Genomic DNA, 21,581 nt, shown 5'->3' with positions numbered 1-21,581 from the left:
TGCAGTTGCGGTTTAGCCCGACAGAAGTCGTTTTGCGGCAGGGATTATTACGTCCTTAGGGCAAGGCGAAATTGCATCCTCCCGCCAAAGTCGTGCTCCTGCCGACGTAAGCGCGGTCCCCACTAGGTGGCTTTGTCCTGCCGTGCCGGCCGGCGCTCCTCTCCCTCCCGTCTCCTGCGCGGACCTGTCAGGGATGGATGGCTTGGAGCCAGTTTCGTGCGCAGCCCTTCTGCAGGGGCACCCGCCAGACTAATGCACAACTCAGGGCTTGTCTTCTTGCTTTCTGCTAAGATCTGTCACCGATGCTGCGGGCAGGGAACCCGGACAGACGAGCACCGGGTGGAGACATGCGTTTTCTCCAAGACCCAAAGGTGCAATGATTTTGAGGGAAATTGGCTTCTGCATGTAACTTACTAATATTTCCATGTTGCTGAATGCACCACTTTTTTATGGTAAAATCTGAAAGAGGATGACAGGAAATAATGTTTATGTAGGGCGTCTAAAACTGGAGAATACACACAGAAGCCATAATTTGAAGATGCATCTTTTATTATCCTTTAGCAGCTTTTGCTGAAATGAGGGGAGGGTTTTCCTTTGAAGGATCTGTAGGAAAGAGGCCTACTTAATACACAGTACATCCACTTTGGAAAGAAGAGCATCTGAGTCAGGCCCCCTGAGAATTGAAACTGTGGTTACAGGCAACCTAGCAAGTCTGAATCTGTGGCATACACCAAGAAACTCCTACTTCTGTAGTGAATGCTGTGCTCTGTTTCTATAAGGAGTGGTAAATAAAATTATTAGGGGAAAGACGTAGGATTTGCTACCAGAGTACTATGCCATAATTATTGGTTTTTTCTTTATATTTCTGGATTAAATTTATATGAAAACCTTTACTGTGCTACAAAAATGAAATGTGAAGAAGATGGTAACTTATTTCAAGAGATTCATTGTTATGTTAACTCAACATATCTTCAGAGAAATTAATTTCTTGAACAGGAAACATTTTCCTGGAAGATGTACATTTGTGGTGTGTGGAATAGCATGCAGTGGAAACATTTCACCAAAATTTTCTTTGGTCAGAAAAGAAAAGTCATGGTAGGATCTTCCCAAAATAGAGACACATCATCCGTTATTAATGACAGTTAGGGAAATCAACATTTTTAAAAACTGATCTTTTTCACAGGAATTGCTCACATACCCATACATGCTGTTTTGTTTTTTTACCTAGCTTGAGTTACATGTAATAGGCAAAGAGCATGAGTTCTCATTCAATAAAAAAAAATTCAAATATGTGCTAGGAACCAGTAATATTTGCTACATAATTTCAATTTTAAGATTAGATTTGTCTTTAGGAAAGTAAATGTGCATGCAGGCTCCAATTTGTCATTCATGAGGTTCTGGTTTATTTATTTTATTTTCCAAACAGACAGGCATGCACACACATGTTAATGTAAAAAGCAGAGTGAATGTTCATTGAAAATAAGGATTAAATTAAATCTTGTTCCAATTAAGCCCTTGGGCTGAGCTGTGGTAAGGCAATTGAGAGGGACTTGTAAGGCGCTATGACTGTGTTTTAAAATGTCTTACTGAAACACACTGGGATGGTTTAACTAGGCTATTTATATTAGTCAAAAAATTCATCTTAAAAAATATTGTTAAAGTAAATGAGTCTTGGCAGGTTTGTGAATACACCAGGCTTGCAAATTGTCTGCAGGATTTTTGCTCAGCCTTTGGAATTTCTTGTTTAGGGCTTTGCTAAGATTTGAGAAACCAGCCTGAGCAACACACAAAGAGCACGGTGTGCAGGAGTGCTGGACTGCCATGAGATGACAGGAAAAGCGGAGGAATCTGTGTGATGTGGCCTGTGGCAGTGGTGATGGTGGTGGCCAGCAGCACCGTACTGATAGTGTTTTTCCCTCTTTGTCCCTCAGGGTGTGACATGTGTGCTGATAACCGCAACGGCGAGTGCCCCATGCATGGGCCCCTGCACTCCCTGCGCCGGCTGGTGGGCACCAGCAGCGTGGCCGCGGCGGCCCCTCCGCCTGAGATCCCGGAGTGGCTCCGGGACCTGCCCCGGGAAGTGTGTCTGTGCACCAGCACAGTGCCTGGCCTGGCCTATGGCATTTGCGCGGCACAACGGATCCAGCAGGGCACCTGGATTGGGCCCTTCCAAGGAATTTTGCTCTTGCCAGAGAAGGTTCAAGCAGGTGCCATCAGGAACACTCAGCATCTCTGGGAAGTAAGTTATCATCTTTCCTTCTGTGTCAAATTTGATCATTTTGAAGTAAATGTGTAGTTGTATACAGTACTAGTACCGTAACTAGCCATGAAAATAAGCAAACAAACCCAGAATTCAAATAAACTGAGCTAGCAGGTTTGAAAAGGTAGCCAGTGCAAGCAAAAGACTTGCTGCACCAAAAGTAGCCAGGAGACCAGTGGACACCACAGAGCTCCAATTTGTTTGCAGAAGAAGAGCTGACTTTTGCAGGTGCTGTAATGTGGGGTAGAGAGACTTGACTAGAGAAGGCTGAAGCTTTTACAACACCCGGTACTTTCTACATTTTGACCTGAGTTACAAGAGCTGATGGAGCTCTCAGGTCACAGCACTTGCAGTATCACTTTAGAGTAGCACATGTGGGTTGAGATGGAGTGCTGCACCATCGCTGTGGCCCCAGCCAGTCCAAAAAAGCTGCTGAAATGACCACAGGACCCTACTCTGCAGCCTGGCTCTTTGCGCAGTGAAGGAGTTAGTGCTTATTCAGTTTAGTTCAGCTCTGGTCCTGCACCAACTGTGCATTCCCCTAACAATGTTTCCAGTACTTTTATGTGAAAGCCACTTTCAGACACCTCAAGATTTTTTTTTTTAATTATTTGTCACTGTCTTAGAGAGGGTAACAGTGATATCTCTAAGGGAAAACCTATAATCCCTGTGTGTTGGAAACATCTTACTCTCTTCCTAGTATTTTGCCATTCATTTCTTCTTTGGTTTGTACTGGAAGGAGTAATTTTTTAGTTCTGTGTCATCCTCTGTAGCTGCAATCCCTGCTTGACTCGAGACTAAGTGCTACAGGCAGTCAGTAGAAATATGCCCATAGATCTGAGGGTGGTATTTGCTCATCCAGATCAAATCCAAGTCTTCAGAATATAAGGAATCCATGAAGATGCAAATAGTGTTTCTGCTGTCTTCAGTGTGTGTACAGTGAAAGTGAATGGATCTTTGAAAGATATTTGGGGGTGTGGAAGAGTCGGAGCTCCTGTGCTTTTCCTACATGCAAACAAATAATAAATAATACATCAGGGTCTTTGTCTCAAGGTATTTATGCAAAAAGTAATTGTGGCAAGAAGGAGATTTTCACATTAAAAAGATCAGTCTCAAAACACACCTGAATGTGATCAGTAGGACTGGATAAATTGCAATGATTGGGAGTTTTGCTGCTGCCTCCAGTGGAGATGGAATTTTTCTTACGTAGCAGATATTGATAATTTGGATTTAAATCTGTTCCTACCAAAGCCCAGTGATTGTAATGAGAGTATTTTGGGATATGTTACTAATCAAACATTTTTTATGTGACACTTCATAATGATGTTGAAGGCTCTAATTGTTAAGAAGGGTAATATGGTCTAGACTATTCTAATTAACAGAATATATAATTGTAAAATGAGATTGCCAGATCCACAAATTACATAAAATACTGAAATTTAGATAAAACAAATAGAGTCAGATATTTTTTCCATAAATATTTACATTATCAATTACTTTTTTTTAAAAATTATGAATTAGTTTTATGCTAGTTGCAAATCTTGACAATATCTTTTTAAGTAAGTGAGAATTTTTGGTCATATTTCAGGTTAACTTAAAACAATTTGAAGCAATGAAAGAAGCTAGGGCTTTTAAAAAAAAAATTAAAAGCAAAAACCAGAAAGATATTAAGGAAAAAATAAAAACCCAGTACTATATTTTGTGCCAGATTCAGTCCATCAGTGGTTGTCAGCTGAGTTTTTGTGTGGGATTACTCTTGTGCTCTTAACACACAACACAGATTTCCTGTTGTCTAGCAAAATGAGTGATATTTTAATTGAATTATCTTAAAAATAGGAATTAAATTTAATTTAATATTAATGTGTTGCTGCGCAGCTCATGGTCTTGAATTATTTCTGTTAATGACAAAAACTGTTATCAAAGAGACACATACTCCGAGCTCCAGCTAAAATTTTGTTGTTTCTCATTTGCTTTGTCATTCAATTTGGCATGCTTTATTTATCAGAAAACCAATGTTTAATAAAGAAAAATATAGTAAAAGAAAGTAATCAGGAAGTGTGTGTGATGTTACAAAACTTGGTCTATGAAAATAAATAAAAGCAAATGAAAGTGTATATCTGAATAGTTTGTATTCATTTAGTCTACATGATATAGGAGTGTGGATTAAATCACTGTAAACGATAAAGAAATGCCTCATCACAGTCCCTTTATAAAGTTGTAACTTCAGTCAATTCTCTTCCGCCAATATTTTCCAGACAGCTGCAAATGCAAGTCTGTCTAAAAATCAGCTGTTCAGCATTAGGTCTTGATGGACCTTATGGAGAGAACTTCACTCTTTTATTATCGCAAATAGCATTTTAATATTTTACTCTCAACACTGTAAAGTTGATAAATATTTTTTTTAGTTTACAGTTCTTTGTTTTCAGTGTACACCAGACAAATAGAAGGGCTATTGCAAATACTTTTAAGCATAGTTATTGTTTTGGTGGCTCTTTTTTTTTTTTTATACTCTTTGTTGTGGGAAACATCAGAAGCACTGCATTTGATGTATGGTTCAATGCTATGGAAATATGCTTCAGTCTGTCTGCACAAGTGTTCCCACCATGCACTCGATGTTTGCTTTGTATGTAATCCACACAGCATAATGTACAACGACTCAGAGTAAATTACATACCATTCCATTACCTCACAACAGGCCTTGACACCTATGGGTGTTCATGGGAAATTATAGAGTTCTCTCACAATCAGCCAAGATAATTTTTTATAACTTACAGAAAGATCAGTCTTTCAGAAAGCCAAAAATATTAGTCATTTTCAGTTGTAGTGCTTTTTTTCTTCCCCTTTGGCCCACTTCTATAACTAGAGTTTGCTTGTATTTTATGAAAATACAATAAACTCTGATTTGTTTAAAACAAAAACAGGACTGGGTGTATTAAGTAAACACTCTCTTTGGTCATACAGGCATTTATTCCAGCAGTGCTTGATAATATTTCTGATCCCTTTTTTTATTTTGAAGTAAAGAGAATAATCCTTTTGTTATTGCAAAGAAAACAGAGACTTTCTAAGCAATTAGGTCTTACTGATGAGAATGAGATAATTTTCCGCTAATGTGTTTTCTAATAAAGAAGTGGAAAGGCACACTTGATTCCAACATATATGAAAACATTATCTCAATTATTAATGTGTCCTTACTCCCTGGAGATAAATTAATCTAGTTGCACATGGTTTCCCCTTTCTGTTTAACATCAAAATTTAATAAGAGTAGACTTAAGGAATGTATATGATACACACTTAATTTCTATTAGAATAAAACACAGAAGTCTAAAAGGCATATTCGTTTTAGTAGTCAAAGTTTTTCAGTCTCCAAACTTTAAACTGTGAATTCTGGAAACAACTAATTTGTAAATGATCTTTTCCCTGCAAATGCAGCTTAGATGAAAAAACTTCTACTGACAGACGTATCAAAGGATACAGTCTTATAGTTTCCTGTTCTTCATGTGCCTGATAAAGAGTTTGCAGTCTCTTTTTTTTTCCTCCATGAGAGGTCAAATAGTTATTTTCTTTTCTTGCAATAGCTGAAGAATGTCTAATATATTATTTCACTTCATTTCAACTTTACTCAATTGAAATTTAGCATTTTTGGAAGTAATGCTTCATCTTATGCAACTTTTTTTTTCAGGGATGAGAAAAATTTTATGTATAAACATAAGCATAAGCATAAGCATAAACATAAACATAAATATTAAACATAAATATTAAAAAAATATATATGTTTCAGGGTGTTCATTAGTAAATACAATATGCTAAACCTGTGTAATTTATTTTCCCCCTAAAAAACTCCCCCTCTTCCCCTGCTTCCTTTCCCCTCCCCGCCCGCCGAATGACCTGGCATAAGAAAGTGTGGATGTCATCTTAATAAAGTACCATATGGGTACTTATTGGCCTTCTTGCATCTCAACTGCAGTAAAAGAAAACATTGGCTTTGCCTTCATCTGGACCAAGAAAAGCATTTTGCTGGGATGCATGCTGGCCAGGGCCCATGCAGCTATACTGGACATTTCTGAACAAATTAATATGCACAGAGAATCCTCACCCTTCAAATGAAGCACTCATTCCAGTTATGGTGATAGATTTGTATTCAGATTCTCGAGGCTGCAGTTTTGGACTAATTTTGCTGTTACAGAAAAGCACTGGGGGATAGAATTATGTGCATGCTGTCGTTCTATTAAAGTGAAAATTATGTTTCTCAGCAATCTGTCGTCTAGTATTCCAGACTGCTTGTCAGCTCTGTTTTAAATTTGTCATGTTCCTAAAATTCAAGTAATTTTGTCTTGAAAAACCTCCTTAGTTACTTTACTATTGTATCTTAAATTATTCAGAGTAACAGCTGGTGCCATTCTGTTATTTTCTTGTTTTGCCATTTCTGAGGGTTTTGTGTGATGTATGACCCTTGCATTTATTTTCCATTGAAAAAGCCCAATAGTTTTTATTTTTACATGGATTTTACGTTCCTGTACTGTGAGAAAATATTGCTGATGTTGTGGTCAGTAACATGCTAAGCTGTAAGCTCAGTAAGAAAACATTCAGTGCCACAGCTTCCTTCATTTGTGTACCTTAGAAGAAAACTGCCCTAAGCATCTACAAAGCAGCCATCTATCATTAGTATTTCTCTATCACCTACCAACCCATTTTTGCAGGTAACTTCTGTAAGTTACAAATTCCTTTCTTAAGGTCCATCAAAAGTTACTGTGATCCCAAGTGTGGAAGGTACTTTATAATTCTTGTTATTAGAAAAGCTAAACTAAACCTTGGTGTTTCTTGTAGAAGACTTGTGACTTTTACAAGACTTTCTCATGCATTATCTTCATATATCTCCATGTATCTCCATGTCTTTGGTATGTTCTTTCCATCTACACTATTTTATGCCTGAGCAGATAAATAAGCCTAAGCACACGTGCTACAAAATAAATTGAATTTGGCATGGAGACAGATTCTCTTCCTATTGAACAAAGTGAAGTTTGGAATAAACTTTGGTGTTTAGAGTTGGATACAGCCCCAGAATTTTAACAGTGTTACTGAAAACAGTAATTCCGTGGACTGCATGGAACATGCATGCGTCTGGACACACACTATTCCCAGAAAAAAAATATTTTCTAAATTGCTAGATCATGCAGGGACTATCTGTTTTTCCATGGCACATAATCTCACCTTGGAGATTTCATTATGTAATATGCAAAAATAATGAAGGGGAACACAAATAAATATAAAAGCTCAATTCCATCCTTATTTGACCACTACCTTTCTGCATTGCTGACTAGGCACCAGTGTTATAGAAACATTTGAACTTTTTATTTAATTAATTATAAAGGTAATTTCTACTATTGGATGAGGCTAGTTTGTAAGGCCTGCAATTGCAATTAAATTAAGATACCATTAACAGTTAATTCTTTCTACTGACTTTTGATTCAGAATTGGTAAATAAAGGCAGTACTTAAATGACCTATACAAATATCCAAAGTGTGTTGTGTGCCTGATGCCCATAATGTGTTTATGACAGATTTGACAAAGCGAAGCAGTGCTATGTGCCTTTCCAGGTGGTGATGATACTCAGTGTTCTGCAGAACTGCCTCAGTCACTGCTCTAGGTGTGTTGGTCCCCCAGATTCCGTGGTAGCAAATGGACATGGACTTTAAAGTGCAGACTTTTAAGTAATCGGTAAACATAAAAGCTGGAAAATTCAGCCCAGGCTATACCTTCCCTCCACACATTTGGCACCTTTTCCAGATAAGTTACAGAATTCCATTATCCAAATTGTTACACATGTGTGACAGAGGTTGACCTTTAGTCATGTCAATCCTTTTTGCGTAGGCCTCGGGCTCCAGCCTAATGGCTCAAAGCCTGATTTACTCACTGTAATAAGGGCAGGAGGTCGAGCAAGTGTCAGCTTGCCTGCTCATACTCGTCTCGGAGCCTGGTTGAAGGCTGTTAACACAAAGCTTTTCAAAGTGAATTTACAACCACCACCACTGACATAGGCCAATCAGTACACCATAAATGTCAGGTTAGTGAGATTGAGCAGTAAGTAAAGCACTGCCAGCCCACTATTGGCTGAAATCAATTGCTTAGGGTTTAACTGAGAATAGCAATCCACGTATGACTACGTCTGCAGAACCAGCTTGAGGGCAGAGAGTGAGTTGGAGGGTGGTTTAGGTAGAATTACCCACCAGCCATAACCGTGGCAGCATGTCCTGCTTTTGTTCTCCTTCCGTTTGAGCAATGTCTGTGCTGACAGAATCCATGGTCAAAAAGTTGTTAGACCAGCCTTTTACTTATAGAAATAAAATTACTCTTTTTTTTACCGATGGAAAAAAAGGTGCAGGGGTAAAACAGTAGGCTGTCTTACCTGGACAAAGGATGCTAGGAAGTTTTTTAGTGTCTTATTTCAGTAATTCTCACCAGTTTTTAGTCCTCAGTTCCCAGAAGGCTTTTTCATAATGAAAATGTGGCTTTTTTTGCCATTGGCTTGTAACTGGAAACTATCACAGGTTTCACTAATGAGTGATTATGTACCTGATGGTCTAAATATCCATGAGATGTAGTTACCCACAAGACTGAATGTTTTTATCATTTTGTGTAGTGACAGCTTGGACAACAATTCATTTGGCTTTGAAAACATCAGCATTAAAATGTAGAAATCCATTAAAATGCTGTATGCCAGGATTTATAAATTAGGCAATTTCCTTGATTATTGCAATCATTTACAAAATTGATTGTCCCAGTGTGGTATAGGCAGATTTCAGCAATGATCATTGACAACAGGCACATCCTCTAATATCTGTACTCATTGTTTCCTAAAAGAAAAGCCACTCTGCTGTGAGGTTATTCTCCATCTCAAGGTCAATTATGCATTGAAAAAGTCTACCAATGTAGAAGATCACACATCTTTAAAGTAGAACTACATCAGCTATTTACAGCCTGTAATGATAGCTGGAACAATTATTTTTTCTTCTGTTTGTAATTTGTTTCTTGACAGCCAAGGCATTCACTTGAATCTGTAGCACATATACTTTTTGTGATCTGTTATTGAAAGGTAAATAATTTTGGCAAATTGCAGCTGTAAATATTTATTTGATTGAAGATTTAAAAGTCAATAGTGTGTTTTATTTGTTGCATCCTAAAGTTCTAATTAACCAATGGATATAGTGTACAGTAACTTGATTTGGGTCAATTATTTCTGCAAGACACAATCAAGACATTATGTCACAAAACAAATGTGCTCTAGAAGTTTTCTTATATTAAAACAAATGCAATAAAGCCACAAAATGCTAGCCACCAACCACAAAACCACAGTGCTTTCTACTTGCGTGGAAATAAACAATGTCCATCGTAAAAACCTATTAATGTTAAACCTTAAAATGCAGATGATTTCAGAGATTCTTTTTCAAACTGTACATGAGGTCCAGTTGTAGCTGGCAACAAACTATTCTGTATCATATGCATATTGTGAGTTTCCAAGGTTAATGTCCTGCAGCTGTTAATCAGTCCTTGCCTAGACAAGACAGCCACTGATGTCACTAGGAGCTTTGATTTAATGAGGTGTTCAGCCATGACTGAATAGCACAGTACCAGTGTAATCACAATTCTTAAATCTTTTTTTCAAAGATAGGTGAGTGGTTCTTTCAGACTGGCAGAACCACCTGCATATTGTCTGCTGCTGTCTATAGCAGCAGTATGTCAGTAAATGTATAGGGACCCTTGTATAAATGCATTCATTTGACCTAAAGACAATATTTAGCTGTGAAGAAAGGGAGCTGCCAGTGGCTGTGTAGTAGTGCAAACTGTACCAGTTCTAACAGAAATGGACAAAAATTTACACAAACTTAGAAATATCACTTGAAGCTGTTGTAACTCTTTGGGGCAGTTGTCAAAGTGTACCAAGCTGGGACCTCAGCTGTGTTTTCAGCAGTGTTCTCTTTTCCATGGACCCAATCCTGTGTATTGTTAGATACCATGCCCTGATGCTGGCATTTTTCCTTCTGAGGTCTTGTATTCCTGTGGGGACCAAAGCTTTTCACCCAACTGAATCTCTTCTGTTGTTCATGGACCAACACTGTAGAATTTAATTTGCTGTATGTCTTTCAGCATGTTTAAAAGTCAGGCAATGAGTTTAGAAAGCTCAGTTTCTGATGAAATTTTACCACAAAAATAAGCAAAACGAAGATGAACATTGGCATTTCCTTAGAACACACACTGATCATTAAAATGTCTAGGAAAAAATATTGATGATCAAATTTTCGCATCAGTGTTGTCTCATCTGCATTTCATTCTCTGTTCTGATCAGACCACGATCACGTTCAAGTTACTTGGAATAAGAGGTTGTATTTTAGGAATAGTAACCTTTTTGCTGGGTTCTCCTGGATGGTACTAACACGTCCCCAGTCTAGGGTTTTGGTGAATTTTGAGCGGTGGGAACTCTTCAGCAGAAACCACACAGCCTGGGCTCAGGAGTGCCTGTAGCCCACCATATGGCAGAGAAGGCTATATATCTGAGCCTGGGTGGGCTCAGACTGTAACTCTGGCTGAGTAGCTGTTTGACCTTGGGGTCTGCCATTCCCAACAAAAGATGGCTGAAGGTCAGGCTGAGGTCTGTAGCCTCCCTTTCTTCCAAAGACCATATTTGTCTGTCTCTTTTCTTAACCTTTGTGAGTTTTTGTTTATTCAATAAGAAGTTAATTTTCATGCCCAGATTATACAAAAGTGACATGACCCAGAGGCAATAATGTTGCAGAAGTTTTACCTCATTGTCTGAAACTGATTTTTCTTTTACTTTTGAAAGGCTAATTTGTGTGCAATTTTATAGTTTGCTGCCAAGCCAAATCAGATGGTCTCTCCTTCAAAGATATAGTAACTGCCATTTTGGATCACTTTAAAGGCTTTGGTAGTGTCTTAATCTCCTTAATCCTTCATTCTTAATTTATATTTCTTCCACATTATTGCTTATCTCTTCTGAAATCTCACAGGTCCACATATTACACTTTACACTAATCATTTACACTCTATGGCCTGCATGTCACAGTGGCTGTATTTATGATCAGAAATAGTTAGCAGTGCCTCTCAGGATGCTATCAATCACGATTTGAAATAACAAGGATAGCCACCGAAGAAGTTTGTGCAGTGCCTCCTGCCCTCTCTGAAGCTGAGCAGAGCACTGCTCCTGTAGTGCACCCAGACACTGGTCAGTAGGCAGGTTAGGAGAAATGCTCCTTTCTCTGCCACGTTTGGCTTTCATTAATCTGTTTTAAGAGATGAAAACATCAAGAATTTAACATTGCTGCTGCATCTGCAGAGAAAACAGCTGGCTACAGTGATAGTTAAGACAAGGCAATTCATTTTCTTAGCAATAATTTATGATTATAGCCAACTTAGTGAAGGTACAGATCACCATTGTATCTGTTTTACTCATTTTTAGCTTTTCTTACTTTCGTTTCACTAATTTCTAGTTTTTAATTTAAAATTTTTATTAAATTCTTATTTATTTTATTATTTGTTACTGTAAAAATCTGGCATTAAAAATCATTCTTGTGATTTTTGTGCAAAAAGATATGCTTTTATCTTAGGGCTTCCTACAAAGGGAACATTTTGACTTTTTCGTTCTGTGGGAAGACGATTTGATTTATTTGAAGAATAAATAATAACAACCAGTAGGCTGACTGTTGAGAGCAACTATTCTAGCTGTCATCTGACATTAAATGTGGAAAAAAAGTTTTCTCTTTCAAAAGCAAAGCTGGTCTGGATGTACATTAACATTTCTACTGTTAATTCCATTGCTTTATTAAAATGCGAGAGCCATTCATTGCAACTTGATGCTAAGTTATCTGGCAAATATTTATCAGAATTAATGTTGAGAAGTTTTTATATAAGAAAGACATTGTAGTTCAGCATGCAAGGATCAGATTGCTACAGACTGAAAGTCTGACTGAATTTCTCCGTCCTTCACACCCTTTGAATGTCTCAACATAAAATTCAGACAGTCAGATATCTTTTTTTCCAGAAATGCAAGTATCTATAATAGGCTGAAAAAACAGACCTTTAGATTACAGGAAAAACTGGGACAACAGGCAGCTAAAACAATGTGATTGAAGATGGAGAATAGGAGAACAAGGCAGAGTAGTGCCAATGAGTTTGGAGAAGGAGCCAGGGCTTTCTCAGACTATGAGTCTTGTTGAAGATCACTGCTATTCCTTCTCTTTGTTCTCAAAGATTACACGTAATTTTAGCACTCATGAACCAGGCTAGACTTGTCTCATGAGCATTGCACTGCTGATTTGTTACTCAGTTTTTGTGCTGGTGCTGTCTGATGATAAGTAGTGGATATCCCAACACAAAGTCAGAGGCAAAACATTAAAAAAATGATAGCACTCAGAATTAGTGACTTTCACCCACATGTTCTGCTCTGGATTTTTCCCACCCTCTTGCGGATGAATTTAAATATTTTATCTAGGTCAAGGTTTCAAAACTTGCAAGTACTATAAAAGATAGCTTCATGAATATACTTGAGCATGCAAGGCTTTTCTTAAAGATCTTTTAGTGTCCTCAGCACTATGGTACCACACCAAGGGTGGACCATGGGCAGGCACACCTGGGCACCAGCTTCTGTGTCTCTGGTCTAAACTGACCAGACAGAAGCTTGCTGTGGACCTAAGACATGTGTGAGTGGGTCTGCTAACAGAGTGCCATGCCCAAGGGAGCAAGTCCTAGAAAGGGTAATTGTCTTATGTGTGCCCAGACAGAGTTTATTATGATAAGAGCGAGCTGGACCTGACATGACTCTGCTCTGTGCCTGTTGGGAAAAAAAATTGTGATTATTTGACCAACACCTTACTAGACTTTCTGAAAAATGAAAGATCATTTAGTCTTCCACTTACAGGTTCAGGGGATTTATCCTACCAGTAACACTGACTGGGCTACTCAGTCAGTGCAATCAAGCTACTCTTGATTAAGTCAATCAAGAACAAATGACGCAGCTGCAGATGCCAGAGGAGGTCTTGCGTGCTTTATACTAGGGCAGTTTTGCACATACACACACGCCAAGTCAGTTCTAACATTAGCTCAAACTGCTCGCAAATCTTATGGGTCAAAGTCGAATGGTTTCACATTAAGGCCGTGAGAACTCCAAGTAAACTTCAATATTTAAAGCAAAGCAAACCAAAAATCTGTTGCTGTGCCTAACTACAACCAATTGGGTTAGAAGACTCTTCTCTTGAGTGCATGACAACTATAAAGAGTACCAATGGAAGCCTGAGTGTTTAAGCGCATATCACTGAAAATTCTGAGATTTCATTTATTCCTTTAAACTTTGTTGGGAGCTGGTGGAGTTGAGGAGCTTACAGAAAGTATGAAGAATGAGGACTTCAGAGCTTTGCCCCGCTGTCAGATTGCAGGATTTTTTTAGGTATTTTCATTCTGTGTTTCATGCTGCTTATATCTGCTAGTTAGTAAAAAGGCTCCAATGTAACTTTCCATTCAAGCAAAACCAAAAATGCTAAGAGTTTCAAAGAGAGACAAATATTTTAAATTCATACATCAGTCTCTTAAAGTTTTTGTCCTGGAGGAGTCTGTTGGAAAGGCACCAGGGGCTGAGGAGAGAGAATTTGGCTTTGTGCATGAGCATAGGAATTTATGTTTGAGTTGCCCATGAGCATTACGGCATTTAACTCTCCAGCAAAGGGTCACGGCAGCTATAAACTGTATAATATGACTAGTATCATATGACTGAAATGTCTTTGAAAAGCTACCTTGTGTCTAGAGACCACAACCAGAGTACTGTGGTAAAAGACTACAAGGTGGCTGTGGAGGTGATCAGCTTCCGGGAAAAAAAAGTCTTTGAATTTAGTTCTTAATGGAGCGTGATGTATTGCCTTCATTACAGAAGAGGTTAGAGTTGATTTGACTTCTTGGTTTAGACAGTTACATATGTAAAAGAAAATCCAACCTGGCAGAAGGGATTTTCTATTTAATGGATGAGACGTGATAAACAAAATACCATGGCTAGAAGCTGAAGTTAGACAAAATGCATCTCAAAAGAGGAAGGTAAATACATTTAGCAGTAAAACATATGAGTATCTTCCTAAAAGAGTCTGGCACCTTTGACTTTTAAAAGGTCATTAGATGTGTCAAGCTGTGCATCTTTGAGTTCAACAATCTCAGCCTTTGCCTTCACGGCCTGTGAAACTCCAAAATCTTTACCTCCCAGGCCATACACAAGGAGAGCAAGACTGTCTATGTCTTCCCTCAGCTGCCCAGGTAGATTCCGGTTTCTCTGTGGCTTTTTTGGGAGCCAGAGAATTGTGGCAGGGACTGGGGTTGATGCCTTTTCCGGGTCTTAAAATCAAGAATCAAACACGGTTAGAAGGAAAAAAGGGGTTTTACCTCTGTATTTATTTTAAGGATCCTTAGGTACGCTACGTCCAGGTGGAATGCACTGAAATGCACACTGCAATGTCCACCCTCAAAAGATCTGGTATAACATTATAGGTCTTTACTAATTAGTGTATCTATCAAAGATTCCCCAGTGAGAGGCTTGAATGAGCCCCCCTCCCCAAGGAACCTTCCCCTGGATGGTTCTATCTTGGTTTACAGAATGTGTTCTGGAGAGGACCTTGGGGTCTGGGGCACACTGATCCCTAGCTATGAAGCTTCTAAGATGTTTAGTCTTCTAGCTGAACAAACAAGTCCAAGAATGTAGGCAAAAAGCACTAAGAATACAAAAGTTAAAAAAGGTATAACAAGGGTATAAAAGAAAAGTCAAAAAATCACCATGGCATCAGGATCAGGGGCAGGGGTGTGAGGTGTTAGTCTTTCATTTCACAGCCAGTACATTTATGCCCTAGGCTGACTGACAGTGTCCTTGCAGTCACAATCTCTACAGCTTCAGGTGTGGCTGTCCTGGCTTTCTCTGGGCCTCAGAGCATTAACTCCCTTAAAATTCCCTGGCATTATAGGGGTATCAGGTACTCCTGTCACTCAGTCCTCAAGCGTGTACTGGTCCTCTCCCTTTCTTCTGTGTCTTTTTCTGTGCAGAAGTCAATGGCCAATGAAGTATAGTCTGGAGCAGATGATCTTACAGTTTCTTCTAGCTTTGAAATTCATAAAGCTATGAAGCCAACCAAGAAAAGTTACTGTGTCCGTGTAATCCTTATCAAAACTGAGCTCTGCTCCTCTCCCAAGTAAGAGTTTCTGTGCTTATAAATTCCTCTCAGCCTCCTTTTATGACAGAGTGCAGCACATCAGAGGAATTGTCTGATAAAGAAGGGGAGAGAGGAGAGGGATTATTGTAAAAGCTGTCCCTGTAGCTCTGCCCGGAGCTCTGCATATTTCTCTTATACATGAAGTGGCATATACAGACTGCAGCTTAACCCAGAGCTCCAGAAAAAAAATAAAAGTGGAAGAAATAGCAACAGTAGCTCTGAGTTTTGTTGCAGTGATCCTATTGCAAGAACACTGAATGCAACCGTATACTGCAACCCCCACAGCTGTCACTTTGGCAAACCTTTTGATGAATTGGATCTTGATATTTACAGAATCTATTAAAATACAGCCCATCATGTGTTTGTTTATATGTTGACAAGATGATGTACACCCTGCAGGTCAAGGGTGATGTGAACTGTTTTGGTGTTCTTGTCAAAGCAGCTAAAAAAAGAGCATTTAAATAATTTTTGTAGAATAATTGTCTAAGAATGTAAAAGCAACATACGAAATTCTTACTTTGAAAAAAAAAATCTCTACTGATCTGACACAAAAATCTGAACTTGTTATCAATCAAAAAGACTTTCCTACTTCTTCCCTAATATGTTAGAAAATTGGCAGCTCAGATAGAAAAACAAATAGCAAAATTAAACAGAAAGGAATTGATTTAGCTACTTGGGTGGGTATTCAGTACCACATAAAATTTTTCATTTGGGCTTGCCACTTATTAAATATATTTTTTAACTAATGAGTCTATACAGCAGTACATACAAAACCTTGCACTATTTTGCTGTATATATTCTAAGTCAGAATTAGCTTTATAAATTTAGCTTTATTTCTTTGAACATCATTCATATGTGTTTGATTTTTCCTTGCAGTTACAAAGAAAAAGTACTGTCTGAAATTCAATCATTTCAGTCTAGTGGTTCTCACAGATATGCCTTGCTTATTCCAAGTGTTGCTATATTGAGGGTGTTACCTGTGTGAAATTAGACCCGAAATTCTTTTGCTGAAGAATTCCAGAGCATTCTCTCAACTTCATTGCGCTGTTATTACATTTTATTCCAATAAAGTGGGCTAAGAGCTAAGGTAACTTACCACAGAAGAATCTCTTTCCATCTTACCTTTTTAATGCTTGCTTTTTTCAGCACCTTGGGGTCACCTGCCTGATAAATATATAATTCATGTCCCAGCATAAATCTAGCTCATGGTCATTTTGGTGCCCTAAAGGACATAATGGAAGAGGGCAGATAAAGAAGATGAGTTTCAAGGCAACAAAAAATACCCTGTTTTCTTGGGTTTGTTGTGTGCAAGTTGCCAAATTGTTGAGGCATCCAAATGCTTCACTGTTTCAGAAAGGAGTGTTGAAATACATACATACATGTATATATGTATGTGTATATATATATATATAATATGTATTTGGAATGCAGAGTGGAGGTGAGATGAAAAGTCTGAGAAAGAAGATGGTGTGAAGGTGAAAAAGAAAGAATAGGTGGATAAAGGGAGGAGGAGGGGAAGGAATGAAGAAATGGATCTAGGCACTGTGAGAAAGGAGGGGTCAGCAATGTTGTGGATGAGAAACACCAGGTCACAGCTGGACATGAGCTGCACTGAGATGCTGCACTAAGGAAGTGGTAATGTTGGCCCTCCTGTTCCCCTTGAGAAGAGGGACCTGAGAACAGCTTGTGATATCTTGAGATTTCCTAAAGGCAACAGGCTGTGCCAGTTCAGCTTTGATGGCAGCTTATTCCAGGGCCCTGGGGTCCCTCAGTACGCTGCCCCTTGGATCAGGTCTGAGAAAGGAAGCAGAGCAGACTGTTCTTTTATTCATAGCACAGAAAGGAGGTTCAGGACTTTTTTGAGCTGAAATACTGCTAGGTTTTTTCCTTTTCTTCTTTTGTGGTATAGATTTCTAAGACTTTTCTGGCAAAGCCAAGTGCTTATAACTTTGTTTCAAAATGAAAGCCAAGAAACTCCTTCACATATCTGGAACCTTCTTTTTTCCTCCTTATTCCTTCAATTTGCCTTAACCTTGCTCTAAAAGCATTACTGGAAACATCTTCCTCTGTCTTTCCCCCATCCCATGTTTTGTTTTAAATTTATTCTCTCTTGGATTGTCAGCAATGAATTTAGAACTAGTTGTGAGGTTGCTGTGTACAGACGCTTCCCCAGAGAGAGATGAGCTGGTATCACCAAAACCACATGCATGGTCATCAGATGTTAGTGCCCTTTGGTCACTAGGGTTATATCTACTTTCTACAGTGTGGTGTTGAGCTGAGTTATTACTAAATGAGCTATTTCACCTGCATGGCACAGTATAGGTGAGTTTTCAGCATTGCTAGCCTGGATACATCCTTTCAGGGTGCCTGGGTGTGACACATTAAGCGGCATTCACAGGTTAGCAAGGCTTGAGATCTGAAAGCACCCGAATTAGTGATCAGGGCTCTGAGCAGAACTTGGTGATTAAACCAAACAGAAGATTTAAATGCCCTAAGAAGAAAAAAGGTGTCCCAATTTGCCTGTTGCTCTGAGCTATTATTATGATGCCCTAGATGCTTCAGCTGCATGGTAAGTACAAACTTCAAGTAAGAAAATCTGAACACAGATGACAACCCTTTTTTAAATTTTTTTTGTGTGTTAAATTTAATTTCACATATTAAGCTTACAGCAGAATCAGAAAAAATAATTATTAAACCAATGACAAAACTTCTTCTTAATTTTCTTGAATGTTACATTAAGTTTTGATGTATATAATTTAAAGCACTAAGCAGTACAGTGTAAAGCAAAGGAAGGAGGTGAATATGATTTGAAAATTAAAGTCTCTGAAAAAAAATCCAATTCACTTAAACTGCATTTTACTCTATTTTATTTTTATTTACAAACAGGTAATAAAAGTTGCACTGCAGTTAACACCCCTGTAAGCTGGAGCATGAATTATAGACAAGCGTCACACTTGCATTACATTTTCCAGATTTTCCAAGTTTGTCAGAGTGAATGCTCTTTGGACAGTGTTTCTGGCAGTTTAATTAATTATGATGGAAATATAACAAAATGCTCATGCCTTTAACTGTATTCTTTGGCAAGTATTGCACTTTGTGAAGAACTTCATAACTCTAAAAAGGAAGGAATCCAATATATTAGTTAAGCTTTTTCATTTTTATTAATGGTCTTTGTTATGTGGTTGCTTGTGTGGGAAGCAGTCTTACAGGCAAGAAGAATGAAAAAAGGAAGAACCAAAGAAACAACACTCTAGTGTCATGCTAAAGGGCTCTCACGAGCCTTACGGGCAGATTAGTTCACATTCAGTGAATGTGCTTAGAAATAAGGACGGGATTTAGTCACTGGTTATTGAGACATAATCATAGGATGGTTTGGTTCCTGAGGGACCTTAAAGACCCTCTGGTTCCAACCCCTCTGCCATAGGCAGGCACACCTCCCACTAGACCAGGCTGGTCAAAAGCCCCACCCGGCCTGCCTGTGAACACTCCCAGGGTAGTCCTTGGTGTTAGGGTCAGATGTTAAAAAGGAAAAAGAAGACAACCAAATTGCTTGCTCGTAGCTGTGACTGCTTTCACCACAGGCTACTAAAGTGCTGTCCATGGCTCACTGGTGGTCTGCAGGACCTTACAAAGTGCCCTGCAGATTACATAAAGGACTGAGTTCAAAGGAGTCTCACTAGGTGGTAAAATCATGGGCCGTATTTCAGCACCATCATGACAGATGCTTTCCCTGACACAAGACAGGACCTATACCATTCCTAGCATTGGCATTCCACTAGGATTTCCACACACAGAGTTAAGGATATCTGTGCACTAACCAGACAATTGTTTGCAAATGTCATATTTGTGTGTGCATGCTCTCGGTTTGCTTGTGAAGTCTTGTCATAGCTGAATGCCAAGTGTCAGTAGAGAGTATGGGCACAGCTCACTTCAGCAGGGTAAAAATTGGCCTTTCCTGCAGCTCTTTGCACTGTCTGGGTAATAAGATTATGGCAAGAGTCACTAGATGACACTGTTACATAGTTTCACACAATCGTTTTTCTGACTGCCTGTGTAGATACGCTGTACTGTCTCCTGTAGTTCAGTTCCTGTTAGTTTATACTTATGCAAGCACCAGGATGATTTTCTCTTTGATTAAGTCTTTTAATTAGACTTTGCTGGAAGGATGAGTTGGTACTTTGTTTTGTACAAGATTGATTATGGTTTGCATCCCAAAGACCTGATTTTGACAGCAATGATTTCTGCACTGCTAAGAAAAAGACCTGCAAAGACCTCTGCCTTTGGAGAGCTCAGAAGATGGTCATGTGTACCACGGGACAAGGCTGTGTTTACACAGGGCCTGCTGGGTGATCTGGCATGGTGTTATTGGAGAGAAAAGGTCAGCAAGGGGAGCCACAGCTGCTTTACTAGAATCCCACCTGCCCTCCTAGTTCAAGCCGGTTCTGACATGGAGTGATGGACTCTTTGGAGCCACTGCATCTTCCATGTGGAAACTATGTCTTCCCTTGGCCCTTCTCCCAGTGGAGGAATTAGAGCCTCTTGTCTTAAGTAAAGACTTTTTCTCTTTCATTTGAAAAGGCTGAAATAGTTAGACTCACCAGGCTTTACTATTTTATGCTGTCATTTGTAACATCAAGATTTTGCTGCAGTTCAAGCAGTGGTATCCCATTCTTGTCATGCTCCAGACATTCTCATATTCTTGCCACCACATACTATCTCAATGCTTCCATAAGATGACTTGAGACATCCCAGCCTGTCAAGTCTTGAAATTAAAATTGAGTGGAAGGGGAACACTTTTATTTATTTATTTATTTGTTTGTTTGTTTTTACTTTTGAGCATGTGTCTGAAAAGCTTCACCAACACAGTAGTTTTGTGAGCAGTATGACAAAAAAATGTGGTTTTTTTCATTTTGCTGTTTTTCCTTTTGCCCTGCTGTAATCATTTACTGGGTAGGAAAGGTCTTTTTAGGGAAGCAGCTTTCAGCAGCCTTAGAAACCACAGCTCTCTTAAAAACTGCTGTTGTTGTTGTGTACTCAATAAAAAAAAAAAAGAAGAAAAAAAAAAGAAAAAAGGGAGAAGTATATTTTGGAAAGAACACTGAAAACAAATTTAAAAAATCTCAAGCTCCTGATGGGTTGACAACATGCTTTCATAGTCATAATGGTGTCTAAGTGTTTCAAGACTGGTATGATTCTATATATTTACTAATAAATGCATTTATATAGAGAAGGTTTTTTTTCCCCTAGTAAAAAATATGCTACAATAGTCACACTTCAATGTTAAGACGATAAAAATTGTTTATACCCTTTTCTTCAAGTGCATGAGAAAGTTACTAGTATGAAAACAGTACAAAAAATGACTGAATTCTCTGAGTACTAGGCTCGGTAAGAGACTAGGGTCCACGTCTAGGGTGTGGCAATTTGTAGCAGGTTGTGGTTGGAGCATCAGCCAGTAACATTCAATATCAGTAAGTACCTGGTCTAAGGGAGATGACCTTGATTATGATGCGTTGCCCTCTGATGTTGCCTGTTTCTCTCAGTTGTCTCTACAAGGACATTGGGCAATAGGGTGAGGTTACATACTTAGCCCCACCCCATAGCTGGTTACTGCTGTGTGAAGTGAATCCTATCCTCAAGTGAGTAACAAGCTTCATTTCACCCTGCATTTGAGCAAAGGAAATCACCAATAGTGCCCCAATATTTATTATCAGGTTCGCCTATGGCAAATTCACTCAGAAACATGTTGCATTGCATCCAAAGATGTTTCTGCGCCTCTGGGCAGATACAAGGCAAATAATTTTAATCGGGGTAATTATTTCGGTCTTATAAACCATGTAATTTCAGAAAAAATTAGCTTACCACAGGATACCAAACTCTCAGTAAAGCACAGTAAGTAGCTGTAAGTACATCCCCTGCTGTCATGACCTAGGTAACTAATTTACACCCAGAGAACAGACTTGTCTGTACCAGTCCCAGTCGCTTTGATTGCATGCTCTAAATCAGTAAGATTTTTAATCTGTGATTATAATTGATATATATGAAAGATTGGTATCTTTTCCTATGCAATGCATCTG

The 21,581-nt window shown here is 38.7% G+C and overlaps 1 protein-coding gene across 1 annotated transcript in view; it reads left to right on the top strand.

Annotated features, from left to right (window-relative positions):
- The window catches only part of PRDM6 (PR/SET domain 6), a 77,439-nt gene that overhangs the window by 8,635 nt on the left and 47,223 nt on the right, over positions 1–21,581 (top strand). The window contains exon 3 of the mRNA XM_039567790.1: positions 1,932–2,239. Coding sequence (XP_039423724.1) covers positions 1,932–2,239 — 308 coding nt within the window. The remainder of the gene's footprint in view (positions 1–1,931; positions 2,240–21,581) is intronic.

Source organism: Corvus cornix, chromosome Z (genome assembly GCF_000738735.6).
Source record: "Corvus cornix cornix isolate S_Up_H32 chromosome Z, ASM73873v5, whole genome shotgun sequence".
Taxonomy (NCBI): domain Eukaryota; kingdom Metazoa; phylum Chordata; class Aves; order Passeriformes; family Corvidae; genus Corvus; species Corvus cornix.
The sequence above is the reverse complement of the archived record's forward strand: the minus strand, read 5'-3'. Positions and strand labels throughout refer to the sequence as shown.